The 20858-nt window shown below is 35.4% G+C and overlaps 1 protein-coding gene across 2 annotated transcripts in view; it reads right to left on the bottom strand.

Moving 5' to 3' along the window:
• The window catches only part of LOC145675652 (atrial natriuretic peptide-converting enzyme), a 415955-nt gene that overhangs the window by 88762 nt on the left and 306335 nt on the right, over nt 1–20858 (bottom strand). For both annotated transcript variants that reach the window (XM_081746219.1, XM_081746218.1), the window contains exon 9: nt 5764–5956. In XM_081746219.1, coding sequence (XP_081602345.1) covers nt 5764–5956 — 193 coding nt within the window. The remainder of the gene's footprint in view (nt 1–5763; nt 5957–20858) is intronic.

Here is a 20858-nt window from a genome sequence, read left to right as displayed (position 1 = left end):
AGCTTTTCCAGCTACACAAACGTTCTTATTGTATAACGCCAACCTAGATTTATAATGAGGTTTTCATACATCTTATAAAATATTTTACTCTATAGGCCAGTTCTAAGCTATCAAAATGTCCTAAAATATGAAGGGCCTATGGAAAGAGCATGATAACGCCAGTTTTTCCTAATTTCGGTTTAGTAGTGATTTATGGTGATGGTAGAATGGACACCTAAATGATGGCAAAATATTAAAAGGAACAGTATGATGGCTCGGCAGATGTCTAACAAATAAAAATATGCTCTCAGGGGAATAACATGGTAACTGTCGATCTTGGTTTGGCTCTTCCGTAAGGTTTGTAAAATGGTCAAGTTCTCCTCCTGAGCTCTTGAAATAGTCTAACCATCTAAAAACACATGAAGAACCAAATTCATTCATATTGGATATTCAAATTGGCGAGTTAGCTTCGGAGATTTCATCAAACAATGAAAAGCAAACTCTTATGCTTTCTTATTAAAAAGACAGCTCACGCACTGAATAAAAGACACATTATTAAAGAATTGTTCCTTTACTTTTGGACTTCTAGAATACTTATTTTGGACAGAAATGATTAAAATAATATCTAACTTGGCATTTAGTATTTCATTTCCATTTGCTAAATAAACGTAAATTTTCAGAGAGCATCCAGCATTCAGTCCATTAAATTAACAGTAAAAATATAACCTTTCTTATTTTATCCACTTTAAAATAAGGTCTTTCTTAAAAGGAAATAATAGAGTTTTAGTTAGGGAATTCCTGCTCCTACACTTATTACCTTAGATGCACAGTTATTACGTCATTGCCTTTAAAATTAATCTGACTTTCGAATTCCTCCACACTCATTTCTCATGAATGCAAAACTCGGGGATTTTTTTCCCAAAGTTCTCAAGAAAATGCATTTTAACTTATTTGGGTGTTATTGGTACCTCCACGATAGGTATCACAAATATTATGTTTTTCTCAAAGTATTGAAACACGGTTAATAGGTATGAAGATACGAAATATTTTAGAACTATAAATTTAGTGCGAAAATGGTGAAAAAATAACAGGAAGCTCTTGCTTCTACCCTAATTGCCTTAAATCAATGTTTCCCAATCTTTCTCATGTGGCGGACTTTTTGTATCGACTGTTAATTCTTCCTGGTCCCCCATAAAATCAAAAATGTTTTTTTTAATGTATTTACATATAAAAATAAAATGATAAATTACATGTTTACATTACATGCGTCGTTTTTGACAACGCAATACTGTTATAAATGGAGATATTCAAAAAAAATATGATCATATCAGTTCGGGCTAGTATTATGAATTCAACATTCACTTAATCCAGCGTTTCTCAACCTTTTCAACTTGCGGCACACTACGGGTATTACTTGGATTCTCGCGGCACACTTATAGATATTATTATTTGTAAATATAAAACACAGTGGTATTTTTCTGTGATTATTGATCTCCTTCTTACAGAGAAGAAAGTTCTATCACTGGTTTTACCCTGAGGTAAATCATTATGCTTATTTTTCATTCTAATTTAAGAATAGAAAACAATTGCAATGAAATATTGGACTCAGATTTTTAAAAATACGCTTTCTTTTTAAAAACTGTATCCAGCCTTTTACTAAGAAGCAAGATCACTAAATAACGAACGAACAAACAAATCTCTTTTACTTTTAAAACACAAATGTAGGTAATTTGTAGAAAGGATTGAATGATATTTTAAATTTTCAAGTTACGAAATAGTCTGCAATAATAAAGAAGCAATAATGGTCATAACAATGATAACCATTTTTTTCAACATTCGAAATGTATAGAACAGTAACCTGGTATCAAACTTAAAATTGTAGATTCCTAGTAGAGGTTCATAGTAATGTGAAATACAAATATACATTTTTCCCTACGTTTTGCAATTTGATTACTATAAAATTAATAATGTTGTTTCGATTCCTCGCGGCACACCAGCGGCCCATTCACGTCACACCGGTTGGGAAACGCTGACTTAATCTAACGTGTGAAGCATTTTTGAGCCTATGCTGGTAGTTTTGATATTTCTTTTTATATTTTTTATATTCTATTTTTCTTCTTGGTTGAAGACTTGGTAATGCACTTACATAATATGCCAAGCGTGAGCACCATAGCAAAATAAAATTTAATGAAAATAAAATGACCCGCGGATCCCTTTTCAATTTCTTGCAGATCAGTTTGGGAAACATTGTCTTACATTCATAGTTCGTACGTTATTGTTTATAGTAATGATACCTCACTCATGTCTCACGCATGCAAAATTTGGGAAATAGAAAGAACTTCAGAAAATTCTAGAGTAGCCCCCCCCCCCCCGATTTTTTTTGCTTAGTATCTACACACAAGGTATCTCATGCTTAAGTATCAACAGCGTGGTCCAGAAGTGGGCGTACCCCTAATTGGTGTTTTCTGACGGTTTTAGGTTTTACCCCCATTCTTACCTGGTGCCTCAACTGGAAGAAAATGGTATCAAAGACACTGATGTGATACAGCAGGATGGAGCACCAGCACACTTCGCGATTCACGTGCGCAATTACCTGAATTGGCCGCTGGATTGGAAGAGGTTGTGCATCGTCACCAGCTCCCTTTGCCTGGCCTCCAAGAAGTCCCGATCTGACGATACCAGACAATGCTCTCTGGTGTTTCATAAAGCACCAAGTAAGAAACACTCGATATCACACAACGCAGGAATTACGAGCAGCTGTGGAATGCGCCTTCACCCTCGTGACTCCGGAGTATCTCCGCAAAACATCTGCGAGAACTTGGCGCAGAATTCAACTGTGTTACGACGTGGATGGTGATCATACCGATGTTTATGACCCTTAAGACTCTTAAGACTTCAAGGTAACTGTGTACAGACATTCTACCATAACTAACACTATACTGTTGAAACTAAAGAAATGGGTAGGCCCATTTCCAAACCACCCTGTACATGGTTATAGTTTTCCATTAAGGTTGTATCAAACTTATCTTTGGTAGTCATTTGATCAAATAAGTTGGCTAAAAATTTTATACACACTATAAACGATCAAATACAAAACTTAATTTTGTTGCTCATTTGTGTACATTTCTTAATTCAATTGATACATTTGTTGATAGGCATAGAGTGCAACGCGGTACTCGCTTGAGGTAGTTATGTTGTTTAAATTATAAATCTTAACTCTTTATGTGCCATAAGGTACTCATGGAGATATTAGTCTATTAATGCCATGTGCTTGGCTAAAGAGGGAAAAAAATCATAAAACAAATTTCCGTCCTGAAATGATGATTTTGGTAATCGGTGTACGGACTAGGGGGGGTAGGTATATATTTCCCTCTGGACATTTTTTTCTGTACGTCGTGTGAGAAATGTCTTTCCTCTGAAACTAGACTTTGAAAATAACTATAAATACTAATTTTGTTGCAAAGTTTTATGTAACCACATTTATATTGAAGAATTTTACGTTGTTAACAATGGATTTAAGCAATTATTTCTCACAATCGCCTTGAAACTAATTTTATTATCAAAAATTGCACATTAACACATTTTTATGAGAATGCGTAGATGTGTTTTTGAAAAACTGCCTAGTTCTGTTATTACAGTCTACTGCCTTACAATTCTGCCGCATCTTTGCTACACTCTATCTTCATTTATTTATTACATTTACTATTAAGTATAGTAATATAATTTAAATATTTAGTGTTCTATGTTTTGAATTTCCATCTTTATTTTCTGTATAACGAAACGAAACATGTGCAGCACAGAGTGGTTCCTTGCATGTTGTGCATTACAGATTAGAACATTTTTCGTGACCCTTCGTGGAGCATAATCGACAACGACGGTAAGAAATAGTTTTGTTAGGCAGATGAATTCCGACGTTTTCCAGTCGTGCACACTGGCAGGAACTCCGTAAGATTTTGATGTTTGGAAACGCTTCTGAAATTGACATGGGGTGTGATGCATTCTTTTCCTGCTACTAAAGTTGTTTTGTAATCCCTGCGCAACTGTGACAAGAGATAGGATACGTGGTCCATCGGTTGTCTGAAGATAATTTGTGGAAAATATATGCATTTGTCAAGCTTGTATCCAGTAGATAGAAAAATGTTTTGTGCCAGCACTTCTTGGCTCGCTGGAATGTCGAATAACAATTTGAAATTTAATCAAATCGATCTACACTTCTCATGAACTCAACATAATCTCTAATAGCTGCTGGGCAGAAAACATTAACTCTCCTCCCATTCTTTAGTTTTCTTCGAGCAGTAATCACGTTTTTTTTTTTTTTTTTTTTTTTTTTTTTTTTTTTTTTTTTTTTTTTTAGCGTCGTACGCTGTAGTAAGTACGTTTGTCCATCCATTGAATGATTCTTTGTAGCTACTCGGAATTCCCTCTGCTTTAGTTTTGGCAATTTCTATGCAGATTTCCCTTCTTCACAAAATCGGGAAGATCAACTTTATCAAATCTCACAGTACTAATTGAATAGATTATGTTGTTATATAAATCTTTCATTACCTTCGTTGAGATTATATATATATATATATATATATATATATATATATATATATATATATATATATATATATATATATATATATATATATATATATATATATATATATACAGGGGGTAGGTAACTCCACCGACAAACTTTGGGAGGTGATTCCTTATATCAAATGAAAGAAAAAAGTTTTTACAAACATAGGTCGAAAAACGTCTCATTTCAGAGTTATGAACCGCCGAAAAGTCGAAAAATCATGTTTCGAAACGCCCTGCCTTAGGAACCATAGGACCTATAACAAGCGGTTCAAGGAATTACACAGTAACTAGTATGCGAACTATCTAAATATCCATGTTTTACCATCCTCCGTTATCGGCGGAACGAACTGTAAAAAGGGAATTGAGGTATAGGGATACTCCTTTAAGTACTAATAACGCGTTCGGGTATTTAGATACATGGGTAAAACATGGGTATTTAGATAGTTCGCATATTAGTTCCTTTGTAATTCCTTAAACCGCTTGGGATCGGTCCTGTAGTTTCTAAGGCAGAGCGTTTCGAAACGTGAATTTTCGAATTTTCGGCGGTTCATAACTCTGAAAGGAGACGTTTTTCGTCCCATGTTTATTACAACTTTTTTCTTTCATTTTATATAAGGAATCACCTCTCAAAGTTTGTCGGTGGAGTTACCTACCACCCTGTATATATATATATATATATATATATATATATATATATATATATATATATATATATCAAACACTACAAAAGATTCTGTATTATGCAGATCCTCAGACAATGTATCACCACTCTCTATCCTAGCCCTTCTTTACTAGATGAATCTGTTTCTTCGTCCGTGTATATCTGCAATTTTTCTGCGTATCCAGTAAGTAAATCAGCACGACACCAGACTTGGTAACCTCTCTCGATAGGTTTGAGAGGCATATATTGTCGCAATGAACTAAATACTAAAATATTATTCTGTCGTGAACAGTGACGTCTGCAGAAGTTCGTCAAAGGGGGAGTCAAGCTCGTAACTTCATATAATTTCAGGTGTTTTATATATTTTAATATGATACATGTTTATTATCACACGTCTTGCTCAAGGGGAAGTTAAAACACCGAAACCCTCTTCTGTACGCCACTGGTCGTGAAACATAGCAGTATGCTAAATTAGTTATGAAATAAAGCTCCGTTTTCGACCATCAAACGAGTTAGACTGTAATAAATTATCCTGTATTGTATTATATACTTACTTGTACGACAATAGATCACATAAAGAAGCTCCAATCGTTTGAAGAACTGTATCTCGATTTGGTTCAGGCACAGTTGTATTGAGGTTTTCCGTGCATAATTTGCCTGTGTGGCCTTTCTCGTTAAAAACTACGTAGCCTTCGTTGAAGTACTGATGGACGTAACGAGCTGCTTCTAAACTAGGTGCTACCGTCACTAAAATTAAAAAGAAAATCCGTTTAGAACAACGTAAGTATAGTGTAATAGCGAGCAAATATACTATATACACACACATTTACATTTTTTAAGTAAAATTACAAGAAATCATTGACAAATGTTACAATTCCATATTCGTTACATTAGCTTGCGTGATACGTAACAAAGAGTAATTCGTGAACAGCAACTTTTGAACAGTAACTTGGCTACACTGAGAAGATACTCTATATGGCGTATTGTAACACACAACAGCACAGAGTAAGTACTATGGATACTATACTTGCGTCGCTGTTACTCCCGGCTTGGCCCAACACATTTGTTTACCCTCGCTGACCTGGAAGCACGTGCAATTAATGTTGTGTTGCAATTTAACACACACCGCTGAATTCTCCAATCAGTTTTGTTTATTGCCGTGACGTGGCAACAGAAGAGTGCTTTCAAGGACACGAAGTGATTAGCAGCCAAGGACAAGCGCGCTGTCTCCTGATTTACGTGGTGGTGCTACGTTATTGGAGGACGTTTCATACAGCGACACGGCTATAAAAATGGGCTAAACCAGATTTCATAAAACCAGAAAACCGAAAAGCAGTCATTTTCAACCGAAAGCAATCTTCTTCAAAACTCCGTACTTTTTTCTTTCACCGAAACCTGTTTCTGTTTACTACAGAAACTGATTCCATTTTCACCGACCCTTCTTGTTTACTCCAAAAGAGTTTTGTGTTTCTATTGAAACCAGTGTTATTTTCGCCGGTACAAAACAAAACAAAACAAAACAAAAAACAAAAAAAAAACGAAAACGAAAACGAAAACGAACTAGTTTTGTAAAAACAGGTTTTTGAAAGTGTTTGAATTTTGTTGGAAATTTTGTTTGAAAATAGCTCAGTTATATGGCGATTCACTAAAATAAAATATTATTAAGAAAAGCAATTGAAATAAAATTACGTGATTGAAAATTGAATAAAGGGGAAAGTTTGAAATTGAGTGATATTTAGAATATTTTATTACAATAGTAATAAAAAAAGAGTATAATAATAATAATAATAATAATAATAATAATAATAATAATAATAATAATAATAATAATAATAATAATAATAATAATAATAATAATAAAGAAAACGATTATGTTATAAATTTGAATGAAACCGTAAACAATATTCAATTGTTTGATATTGAAATATAAATTCGTATTTCAAAAATTGAACGATTCTCGAATTGATTCCAGGGGACTCTCCTCTCGATTAAGCCCTTCTGTTCTCATTTTTCCCAGGGTACATTGCAGTCGGTGATGTCACGTGGAGGTATTGCCAAGGATGTTTTAAAATAGAGGGTGTATTCATACCACAAAATCGTGAAGCCATACGTCACAACCTTACGTATCCTATGATTGGTGATTTTTCTTACTTGTGAAAGGTTATTTTGGGTGATTTCTACTCACTCCTATTTGTACACCCATACGTGCAGCATGTAACCATTGTATAATATAAATGAAGCAACGACTTAAATAAAAATAAAATGACAGACACACTACATGTCTACATATGAAGATGTCAATGTTTTGAGTCAACATATATGGCGGAAACGAGAGTAGCCAATCAGACGTGCCACTGCTAGGTTATTTTTGGCTTCATTCAGTTAATAGGATGAAGATACATATGGGCAGTAACCAAGGCATTGGCCTTCTCTATGTTTATATCTGTTGGGCGAAAAATGGTATTACGGTTTCAAACGATTGACAACCACAACATGTTTATAGGAAAGTGAAATATTTCTTTCGTCAGTGTTGTTTTCATTTCCATAAATGTTTTAAGAAAATGGAGCACCAACAATCACCCTCTTTACCTCTGCCCCTTATGATTACCCTTGATACTGTGTACTATCGCCTTGCTATGTCGTGACGAAAAGTTTGATGAGGGTAGCAGTTTCATTTCAAAAGATGGCGTGATTATTGTACAATAACAGTTTTTAGGTTTACAAAACAAATCGCTTTTTCTCGACAAGTACGCATGAAGATTTTGTCTCAGACACAGGCCGATAGCCAGTCCAAAAATGTAGGGGGGGGCTGAAGTTAGGGGGGGCCGATCCAATAATATTATAGTTCATCATTATATTATAGTTCATTTGCAAGCCTACCGTGAAAATTTTAGGGGGCCAGCAAAACTTTAGGCCCCCCCTAGACCCCCCCTGGATACGGGCCTGCTCAGACACATTATTTTGTTTAGCTTAATGAGAGTTATTGAACGGTATATACGAAGGTAAGTCAAAAATTAACCCGAAATGTAGCTATAAATTTTCTTACATTGTTCATAGGACCTCTGTCTTCGTTTATTTTACTGTTATACTGTTGTGATCATGCTATGAAAGTTCAATCCTAATTCCTTCATTTGTCTTCCTTTTGTTGCAGATAGATCCAGTGTTGCCAGACCGATCAGTTGGAAAAGCAGGAGACTCGAAGATAAAAAAAAAAAAAAAAAAAAAAAAACAGGAGAAAGCAGTAGACGTATACAGTAGCGGCACCTGAGTGTAAATCCAGAGGACAAAAAAATTGACAATTTTAAGGGTACAGTGGTCAAAACAAGCAGTCTAGAATTCATTATTACTTCACACGTGTGTGAAGTAGGGATGGCCTTTTTCGAAAAATCTGTTTTTCGATTTTCGGAAATTTCATTTTTCGTTTTTTCGTTTTTCGCTTTTTCGAAAAATTTTTCGTTTTTCGTTTTTTCGAAAAATTTTTCGTTTTTCGAAAAATTTTTCGTTTTTCGTTTTCCGAAAAATTTTTCGTTTTTCGTTTTTCGAAAAATTTTTCGTTTTTCGTTTTTCGAAAAAATTTTCGTTTTTCGTTTTTCGAAAAATTTTTCGTTTTTCGTTTTTCGAAAAATTTTTCGTTTTTCGAAAAAATTTTCGTTTTTCGAATAAAATTTCGTTTTTCGTTTTTAGTTTTCGAAAAAGTATTTTTCGAAAAAATGTGGCATCCCTAATCTCAAGATTAAAGAGATTCGCAGTCACGTCCGGATGTGTCCAACACTGGCACTAGTACTCGTAGAGTATATTTCTGATGGTTTGTTGATCAACATGGAGGCTGTCCGATTAGACGAAGAGTCGAAGTCTTCAATGATTAGGAGCAATGGCTGGAAAATCCAAATTTTTCTCCGGAAAGTTGGAATTGTAGCAGTCACAGGAATCGAACAAATAAAGCAGTAGAAGACTGACACAAATGCTTAAACAAAATATTATCCAGAACCCCTGCACATTTCCAGTCTTGTGAAGACTATTGAGGGAAGATTCTATATGTAATCATGTTTTCAGAAGAATGGAAATGCTGAGCATTACTCAAAAGAACGGAAAAGCCATGTATATGAAAGTTGACGATAGGATACAGTCAATACTTCATAATTTGAGAGAACATGTTGACCTGAGAAAATGTCTCAGTCGCTTGAGCTTTGTATGTACATAACCTTGAACAATTTCCTATGGGGGCGCGGTGGCTCAGTGGTAGAGCGTTCACCTCCGGTGCTTGGGGTCCCTCGTTCGATCCCAGCTCGCACCGTGTGGACCTTGTGGTGGACAAACACCGTGCTCGTGGGTTTTCTCGGGGTTCTCCCGTTTCCTCATTTCATAGCGTTGCACCATTTCATCCATTATTTTGCTCATCAGCATCTCCCTTAGTTACGCAGCCCCATTCGAGGTCCCTCGTGACTATATGTTTAGCGTATGTGTTTTCGGTTCGGGAGACCGGGTTCGATTCCAGCCTGGAGCTTAAGTGGTTTGTATCTCATGTTATGCTGAGTTCACGTCTCTATAACTGAGTAGGACGCTAAACTAAAACCAATATCCTCATCATCATCGGAACACATTTGCAAGGTGTTGAGCTTAAAATAAAAACTAGATTGCGAATCTTCTATTTTTATGTTTTCTTTTCACTTGAAAAATATTTTGAGTCTCTTTAAAAGAAGAAAACACAACAATCATTTGAGGTTTTACATTTAAAGAAAGAAAAAAATGATTAATTAGGCTTATATTATATGGAACTTCTCCACTTTATAGTATAAAAATTTGAGATGGGCCATTTATCTTGATACGCCCATGTAATTTTGAAACTAATTGACAAAAATGGCTGGAATTTTGTAAGATGCAAATAACGACAAGGGAACTCTGTCTAATAAACTCTGCAGTACCAACAAATTAATAGTGTTGCCAACATAATATAAAGTTATATTTTTAACGCCACTATGCCATGTTATTACATATCTCAAATCTAAATATTAAACGAAACCTTACAACACAAATTTGTTATTCAGTGTTGCAAATTAAGGACGCTGCAATATGACAAGCATCTAAACTTTAGAAACCTGATAATAGTATTAATAAAAGCAGAGGCGGATTCAGGACGAATTCAACGGTGAGGAAAGAAGGTAGTGAAAGATTCTGTTTTCTCTCTCACCGACTTTTGCAGCACTGGTGATTGTGAAACTCAGGGAGGTGAATAACCTTTCCCCCCCTGGATCTGTCTATGAATAGAAGTGAGACGGACAGTGAAATGCAAACCCGAAATACCTTAGTGTCGAATACTATGACCATGGCTTATTTCGAATGAATACAAGAAATTAAAAATTAGACTTTTTTCGAAAAATTTCCTACATAAACAGAACGTCTAATCACGTAGGTGATTCTCAAAAGACGTAAACTTCTCGGAGCCGTTACAGCAATTTGATATCTCAAATCGTTCAGGAGATATGAAAAACGTGAATACTGATAGTGATACTCCTAAAAATGACGTATTTGGGGATTGTTCGTAATATATCTTGATTCTCTTTGCTTTTATAACATTACAGAAACAGATTTTGGTACTTGTAATTACAATAAATTCTTGCAATTACATAATTTTAACCAGTGTTGCAAACTTTACCAATGTGTATCACATCTCCAGATCAGTTTGAGATATCAAATTGCTGTAAACTGCATTATGATCTTTACGTCCGTTGAAAACCTTCTATGTTGTTGGATATGATACTCATCCAAGCAGTTATCGAAATAAAATCTTTCTGAAAAAAAAAGTCAAATTTTCAATCCCTTACGTGAAGACTAAGGAGCATGGAAGCTTCTCAGTTGCGGCAAGTGACTTGCCAATAATGGCAGAATACCTATGATGACAACTTTGTACCTATTTATTTGAAATAAATCATATCATGATCATAGTATGTAATGTGCTAATGTGCTGTGGATGTGCATGCCCCGTCCAAGTTATTATTTATTACTATTATAGAAGCCTAAAACATTTGGATCTTTGAAGGCCCGTGCTGGCCCACCGGGACATGTCCCGGTGCGCCCTCCCAAACATCTCATTATAAATAAAGGTACAACTTTTTTATATATATAGATCTAATAAATTCTTACATTTATTATTGCTAAAGAACTGGTGGTGAATACAGCGCGTTCTTTACATAAGACGCCCTCGCGAACTACATCAAAAATAAACAGTTTTATTTATTCTTCTGTATGGCACAATTTTGTACAATGAATACATACTGTTACTGTTGGTAAAAAACCCATGAAGGTTACAGTGCGCCCTCTATATAAGGCGCCCTTGCGGAACCTCACCAAAGATAAACGGTTTTATTTATTCTTCTGTATGGCATAGTTCTGTACAATGAATGCATACTATTACTGTTGGTAAAGAACCCGTGAAAGGTACAATGCGCCCTTTATGTAAGGCGCCCTTGTGAAACCAAATCAAAGATAAACGGTTTAATTTATTCTGCGGTATGACACAGTTCTATACAATAAATACTTACTGTTACTGTGGGTAAAGAAACCGTGAAGAGTACAGTGCGCCTTTTACGTAAGGCACCCTTGCAAAACAACATCAAAGATAAAAGTTTAATTTATTCTTCTGTATATTGGTGGATCCACGACCACGTGGGGGCAGAGGGGGCGACCGCTCCCCCAAAGGTATTTTACTTCCAGTTTACTTTCGGAAATAAAAATATTGTCTTTTCAATCTGGCCGATCCAATCTGTGTGACAAGCCTAGCAGAGTCTAATCAAAATGTATGGTACTTAATACAGACATATTTGAATTGTGAATACTTCTGTCCCTAGTTCCTTGAGACTGTCACCATAAGCCGCAAACGAGCGAGAATGATTTATTCGTTGAACGAACAGCTGTAGGAAGAAGGAAAGATGGATCACTCTTTGAACTAAAAATGTATATTTTAAAACTATATCCTAGAAAAAAATGATGTGTGATTCAAAACCCGAATCTTCAATTACGTTTACTTTGAATAAAAAGAAATATAGAATATTCAGCGCTCCTTACCGAAAAGCTCTCTGAATCTAAAAGGAGACTTTTCGGTTGGTTGATTGATTGATATGTATTTATGTCGTTTGTCAAAAGCGATGCTTTACAGAACGAGAACTAGAGTTTAAAGTTGGATCTGAACCACTGCAGTGCGTTCTATGTTCACTTACCTTGTATCAAACCACAGAACCTGATGCATCAACTATCAAAGGTATGTCCGCTAGCTACTACATCAACAAAGAACTGTGACTTTTGGGGTTCAACACGGAAACATTCATTGTGACTTTCAATGGCATTTCATCTTTTCTTAGGAAATAATACAAGCTACAAGCTGTTATTGTAATCATATATAAAGAAGTCGTCCTGATCTTCGCACAGGCCAAACCGCTTAAGCAAGAAACTTGAAATTCGGACAGTAGATAAGATTTTCGATCTAAGGTATCACTAAGGAAGGATTTTTGGGAAATTCAAAGAAAGGAAGGGGGAATGGGGTGGGAATTATTTTAATAAGATGATCATCTCTCCGAATCCCTTAAGGTTAGAAAACTGAAATTTTGATTTTGATTTCTCATTTAAAATAATGCGTTTCAACATTTTTTGATACTTCAGTAAAATGGGGAAAAGAGGTGTAAAGAAAAGGGGGCGGGGATTGCAATTATCATAATAAGATATCAATATCTAAGAATCTTTGAAGGTTAGAAACATGGAATTAGATATATGGACTTCTCACTTAAAACAATTCAATATATATTTCAGCGTTTTGTATTATTATTATTATTATTATTATTATTATTATTATTATTATTATTATTATTATAAGATGCCTATATTTCGGGATTCCTTACGGCTAGAGACATGAAAGTTGCTAATTTGATTATTCATTTAAAATAATGAAACATGTATTTGAGCATTTTTTGCCACTTAACGTACAGTAGAAAGGCAAAAAAAAAAAAGAAAAAAAATAGGTGAGGGTTGACTAAAATGCCTTGCGAGGTGTTTGAATTTCGTGACAGCGTTTTAGCTCGATTCAATTATATGTATATGAAAGACACAGAAGGAAGAACGCAAAATATTGTGCCACAATACACGTAGAAGCATTTTCTACATTGTACAGGGCCGTATTCCGAACAAATTGGGGGTCTGGGAGCGAAATCCCACCTAGGTAAAGGCTACTATAATATAATTTTATTGTTGTTGTAGGCATACATGTTTCTAAATGCTGCTTTTAAGAAATTAATTAATAGAGCCAATTTCCAACACCCTCTTCCTCGTCTGGTCTTTTTTTTTTTTTTTTTTTTTACATACTCAATTATACCACTGCAAAAGCAGAGTATTCGGACAAAATACCCTATACGGTGTTTAAAGTCCCCAGTTTGATTCCCGTTGAGGATACATTTCAACGAAAAATGTGGTTCGGATTCCATTACAATCAATAAGTGCACGTCTCCTTTAGCCGTCATGTCACTACCATGGAACGTTAAGCTCAAGCAACAAATCAAAATACCCTATGTATAGAGGTCTACACTTTTGTAATAGTATCCTATATTTGTCTTCTTGCTCTTTCCTGCTTAAGTTAAAAATTCCTGAATGTACCAGAAATTGAATTCCTTACACATTCATCTTTAAATGCATCAATTGAGTATAGTTGGGAGCTTTTCTTGAGAAATGAACCATTCCATGCACACATAACGTCAAGGCTTATCAATGACTCCCCAACTCCTCGTGAATCCTGGGTTCTATACCAATCATAGAAATGTTTTCTTCACCTTTGATACATCAGAAGATTTTGGTACGACTTATGTAGCCGCAATCTTAACGCGCAGTTAAGAAAATGTCAATAATGTTGATAAACTGAAATCATGGTGAAATATTGAGTTTAGCAAAACGAAACGTAACGGAAATCCAACATCTTGCCCTCAGGAAATGTTCTTTCCATAGCGCCATAGATCAAAGATCAGATCAGAGAGACAGTGAAAAAAAAATGTCATGGATAGGGGTCGACGAACGTCAAGGCATTCTATTGGATAATGAAATTGATAGTTATATCAAACTTCATGTTTTCTTGCGATCACTTTAGTGAAACAAAGGGAAGCTATATTTATATACACAGAGGACATATGGGAGAGGCTCGTGGCAGATAACAGGTGACATATAAATGCAATCGTCAATATAGTACTTTGTGTAAGTACTGTGCAAGACAGTGCATCTGATATATTGTGGTGACTAAGTGTGAAGTGAATTATGATACCGCCACGCCTCCGAAACGGAAGTTCGTATTTAATTTAACTCTAGAGAAAGAATATACTTTCATAAAATAATAATAATAATAATAATAATAATAATAATAATAATAATAATAATAATAATAATAATAATAATAAAATCGGGTCACAAAATATAATCTGAGAATCAGGTTTACGCCCCCCCTCCTCTCCAGCCCCGGATTCATATGTGTCCCATTTTTGCAAATTAAAATTCTGGTCACTTTTAGGCTATCTCATCTTCCAGAAAGCGAACCGCACCTCCAAACGATACCTCTGGATCCGCTAGTGCTTCTGTATGGCACAGTTCTATACAATATACATACTGTTATCGTTGGAAAAGAACCCGTCAAGGCACCCTTGCAAAACAACATCAAAGATAAACGGTTTTATTCATTTTTCTGTATGGCTTAGTTCTATAAAATGAATACATGCTGTTACTGTGAGTGAAGAACCCGTGAAGGGTGCAGTGCGTCCCGCGCATACAGCACCCTGCGAAACACCACGTTAGAGGGAAGTGGTTTTAATTGTCCTTCTGTATATCAGTTCTATATAGTAAATTCATATAGTCATTGGCGCAAATCCCGAGAGGATGAGGGGGACATGTCCCCAACCTTGGAACTACGGGGGACTGTCCCCTCAATAATTCGATTTGAAATGTGTTTTTGGGGGAGAAATGTGATGATTTGTGTCCGACTGCCACAAAGGAAAGTGAGATGAAATTGATGTCTCTTGGCTTGTTTCATTTTAAAAAAAGAATCGTATTCTTTCATATTTCAAACTGAACTTCGTATCCTGGCGTATTTACGTCACACCAATCTGTATTAATTCAGCTCCCGTTACTTGGACACAAATTGCAATAAGTGTCAGAAAAGGATATGTGCCTCTCCTCATGCTGGAAAATTGTATCAGCTGTAGATAGGGCATAAATCCCGAGGAAATGGGGAGCCTGCCCCCCAATTTCAATACATTAAATTCGTCTTTAATTATTGTTAGTCTATTTATTTAATTCCTGTAACGATTCCTATAATGCTATTGAGATCATCATCATTTTTCTCAAATAATAGTATTCTTGCGTCATACATAATTTATTTTCTTTCTTCATAGTTTTGGGAAAGTCATTATTTAAGTTATTATAAAATAAGTGTCTTAAAATTTAATGCGGTCTAAGTAGAAGCATACCAATTACAAATATGCATGTATTCAGATTTCAGAATAAGTTCATGGCACTGATTTGTAATACTGATATTTACCACTATTTCATCTACATCGCCTGATATATAATATACATGTTCACCTCAGAAAGCAGATTCATCTGAGTCTCATCTGCCCCTTCGCCACCAAAAAAAGCCTTAAATCTGCCCGTCTCCCAATATTGAAGACAACTGTGCTCCCCCAGTTTCTTTGGGAGCCACCCTTGCACCGCCACTGCACTTTATCCGATTGTACACTAATGGAATCTATGACTAACAATAATGGACATTCACTTTTGCCCAATTTCAATCCGACATTTTGTTCTGGAGTATGTCTGTTTTTGCATTTTTCCGAAAATTTTCGGATGGTCATCGCTCCGAGGCATTTCTACACCCAGGTTGGTCTATACTTTTCTTTTTATCTTGGAGACAGAAATTAAATCTTCCAAAAGACACAGACACACACACACACACACACACACATATATATATATATATATATATATATATATATATAACGTAATCACGTTTGTATGAGCGCCCTCTTGGTAGACTTGTCCACCGCCCTCATTAGTAAGCCAGCACGGGCCTGGATCTTTGTGGATGTTTGTGATACTGTAGCATCCTTAGTTTGTAACAAAATTTCAGCCTTTTTTTATATTATTCTAAAAGTTACAAGAGTGTAAAGATAAATAGTCCACTAAGTGTGTTCGTGTCACGTTATTTTTTTATTTTTACTCTAAGAGTGTCAAACACGAGTATCCTCTAAATAAATCTTATCTACCCCACTCGGGGAGGAAGCTAGAAGATTCAAATGACACCAATGTACAATCACTTACCTCTGTTTCTTTTGTGGCTCCATCTCTGGATCACCCTCGGCCTCAATAATCTCTTCCAGTGACTGCTATCTTGATGTTTCCTGTATAACACCAACGTGTCGTGATCTTAAATGGTACCACAAGCCAGTCGTTGAATTTCGATTGTGGATAATACTTCGACAGTAATTGCATTTTGAAGAAACACCATCATTTTCACGAGTGAAATGTTCCCATATATTCGACTTTCCCATTGTAAATACTTCCCGAAAATATCTCTTCTAGCAGTTATCTTATATAGTTCGAAACAAGCTCTGCGTTGGTAACTGATATAATGAACTCAGTTGGGTATTCCTCATAACGAACTAATGCTTCTCCCACTAGGACAATAAACATATCAGAAGTGTTGATATCGTAGGACACGTGTCCTTTCTCTAAACAACAATCTTTTATTGTTACCAAAATATTCAGTCACAGCGAATACGAAACCACGTACCGTATCAACAAAGGCGAGTACGAGATAGCTAGCTAAAAGCAGTCTCAAATAGCTATTACGATTAGAACACGCCGCATCAGCGAAATAAGATACTATTCAATTTCAGTCAGGGAGTAAAGCTTATCTGTATGTAATGATGCGTTTCTTTTCTTTTGTTTATAACTTCAATCAAACCAGGCAGGGAAGGAAATGTTGCTCTTTCGCAACTTCAAATTTCTCATCAGTTTCGTTTCGTCCCTTCGTGTTCCATCTCCTTCTGTTTCGATTTTTTTCGTTTTTCGTTTTCCGAAAAATTTTTCGTTTTTCGTTTTCCGAAAAATTTTTCGTTTTTCGTTTTTCGAAAAATTTTTCGTTTTTCGAAAAATTTTTCGTTTTTCGTTTTCCGAAAAATTTTTCGTTTTTCGTTTTCCGAAAAATTTTTCGTTTTTCGTTTTTCGAAAAATCCATTTTTCGAGAAAGTATTTTTCGAAAAAATGTGGCCATCCCTAGTGTGAAGTAAGACGTAGTAAAAAAGCAAAGTGGGCTGGGAAAATGTCTTATCATACACGTAAGCAGGTCATCATTTAGAGGGACAAGAGGGAACAATTGTTCCCGCAAGAGTTTGAGGAATATATATACTTTAATCGATTGTTTACTAATGTAGTAGTAACAAAACGTGAAAATCTTATGTCGGTGGTGGTTCTCTTGACCCCCCTCAAGCGAAGTCTGAAATGACACCCCTGCACGATATCATACGTGATCGTGACGTAAAACGCTGACGATCCTGGAGAGGTGATCTAAGCTACTCTTCCAACCCAAGTCCCAATCTAAACAACACGTAGGTACTCGTAAATCTTACAGAAAGTCATAAAGATCGCCAACTATCATGCATGTATAAGATGACGTACAGTTGTATTCTTGTTATCATATTATATACAGTAAAGTTCTATAACTATATGCTCTACAGACCTTTATGCATACAAAGAAATTTCCTCTTTTCATGTAAGGAAAAATGAAAATTATGTTTCTTTAACTTCTCGAATTAAGAAAAAAGCAGGAGATTCTTCACTTTTCATTATTTTTCGCAGTAGATCAGTAGAACGTGCAAAAAGCAGATCTTCTGCAAAATCAGTAGCTCTGGCAACACTGGATAGATCATGGCCGCTTAGGGTTGCCAGCACTGGAAAATAATAATAAAAAAAAAACGGGACCCGCTCAAAATTCCCTAATATATAGGTCAAGATCTGAAGTATTTCTGTTCGGACCCATCCTTGGGAAGGAAATGTACTATCGTGAACAAAAGTGTATTAACACCTATACACTGCGTATCCTTAGTACATTCACTAGTAAGCTTAATAGATACAATGTGCTATAAATGAGAAACTGAAATCAGCATTGATCATTTTATTGTATTTACCAGTAATTGCCATTTCTTTAAAATTATCGAAACAGATAAACTAAAGTATATTAATCTTTACGTGACAATTTTGGATTTGGAAAATGAAATTTATTCTTTAAACTTATACTTCAACTACAGGAAATTGCATTAAGAAGTGCTTTTTCACTCTCAATCAGTGGCGTATTTAGGGGGGGGGGGGCTTCCGGGCTTAAGCCCCCCCCGAAATCTTACTTACTATAGTAAAGTATATGAAATATCTTGCAGAATTTTCATATTTTCAGGCAAAGCCCCCCCCCGAAAGTTAGCAAAGCCCCTCCCGAAACAAAATCGTAAATACGCCACTGCTCTCAATAAAGTATAAAATTCCTTACAAGTAAATTTCAGATCTTCCGTGATATAATCCTGTCATCTTTTTAAAATTATCTAAACAGATCAACAAAATATATTAATCGTTGATAGATGGTGAAAAGTGACAGTTTTGGATTTACAGAATGAAAGTTACTTTTTAAATCTATACCTCGATTTAGATGAAATTATTTCGAACTAAATACAAATTTGAAAAAAAAAATAACTGTCATAAAGGGGTTGATAAGATGTTTGTACTGGTCACCGGCTTTAATCAAAATACCACCAATATATCGAGTCAAAAACCGGTCAGTTGACAACCCTATGACCGCTTCATTAGAAGTTTGCACCAAAGAGGAACAACGAGCAGGATCCGGTTTCTGTGGTCGAAAGATGTATCAGGGACCGCAATCCATCAAAGACTTCCGGGACAATACGCGAACAGTGTTAATAAATGGATTGAAAATTCAAAAATGATCGCACGAGGAAGGAGCCAGACGACCACCTACAGCCACAAATAATGACAACATTGAGCATGCACGTAACATGGTTCCGTTAGACAGACGAGTGACTACTCATGAAGCGGCACATCGTCTGGAAATTAGTCTCTGATGGATTGTAGCCCCTGATACACCTTCCAACCACAAAAACCGGATCATTGCTCGTTGTTCCTCTTTGGTGCAAACTTCTAATGATCTATCTGCAACAAAAGGAAGACAAATGGAGGAATTAGGATCAAACTTTCATAGCATGACCACAACAGCATAACAATAAAATGAGGGCAGCATGAACAAATGTAAGAAATGTTATAGCTACATTACTGATAATTTTTGAATTACCCTCGTATATCTCATCTTTGTACATTTATTTCTGTTGTACGCTTACACAAATGGTGTACGTGGTATAATACATATTTGTGCATTAAATCTTGATTTCATGTTTATTTTTGTTATCTGTATATGCTCCCCGCTTACAAGACCAACTAAATGGAACTGAATTCCTTTTAAACTTCTAATTGTCATGGATACTGAATATTTAAATGATATGAGTCAGTTGTATACAAAGCCAGACACGCTCTTTATGCATGGTTAGCTATGCATCTAACAGGTTACTTCCGTTTTGTGTACTAAAAAAGAATAACACCTGCCGACACCCTTGTATGTACTGAACAAAAAAATTTAAATTACTATAATTTATCTGCTAAAACGCAACGGAAATGCTAGTGTTAACATCCCACCTGTTGCAATTGTGAAATGAAATACAACATACAACTTTGAGTTTATACAACTTTTGTATTATACAGCTTTAATGCATGAGTTCAATTGAATTAATACATTTACATGGTTAGCATTAGCACTCTGCCACAGGGAACTCGGGTTCGATTCCCTATGGAAACAAGTGTTTCGGTTTTTCATATATAGTTTCTGTGCTAGAAAGAGATGCTACAACCCACCTGCCGACACCCAACGCTAGAGATCCAGCGATTTTTTGTTTTCGTCATTTGGAGCTGCAGGGAGAAAATTGACCCTGAATTTGAGATCTAAATACAGTATAGAATTTTAAGCAATAGTTTAATCAATTATATATAAATGAAAGTGACTATTTTAGTGACTTAATAACTCTTGAACCACCCGACCGATTTCGATCAAATTTTCAAAATACATTAGGTTCGGGCCTGGATTTTTTTTTTTCCTTTAATCATTTCACTTTGACGGTAGAACTTAGAGAAAGGGTCAGTTGTTTAACTCAACATGGTTCCTGGATGATTCACTATGTACTACAATCATAATTAAATCAAATTTCTATTTGAAAACATTTCATATTTTTGAAAATTTATTTTTCTACGAAGTTCTTTTTAAGGTTAAATTTCATTTATCAATGTGTATTTCGCCTAAATTTTGTTATTTTACAATCCCTACTGGAAACAGACAATTCAGCCATATCCTGCCATTTTGGTTGCAGTGAATATTGCAACTAGTGAAACCATTTAATTATTATTTTTTTAAATCTACACAAAACAATTTTAGTGACATAATTGAGAATGTCTTATGTTTTTTTTTTGGTCAGTGGTAATTCTAATTATTATATTTTTGAGCTGAGCGAAGCGAAGCTCTTAT

Source organism: Thermobia domestica, chromosome 18, assembly GCF_964235325.1.
Source record: "Thermobia domestica chromosome 18, izTheDome1.hap1.1, whole genome shotgun sequence".
NCBI classification, from domain to species: Eukaryota; Metazoa; Arthropoda; class Insecta; order Zygentoma; family Lepismatidae; genus Thermobia; species Thermobia domestica.
This window is presented reverse-complemented; position numbering and strand designations above follow the sequence as displayed.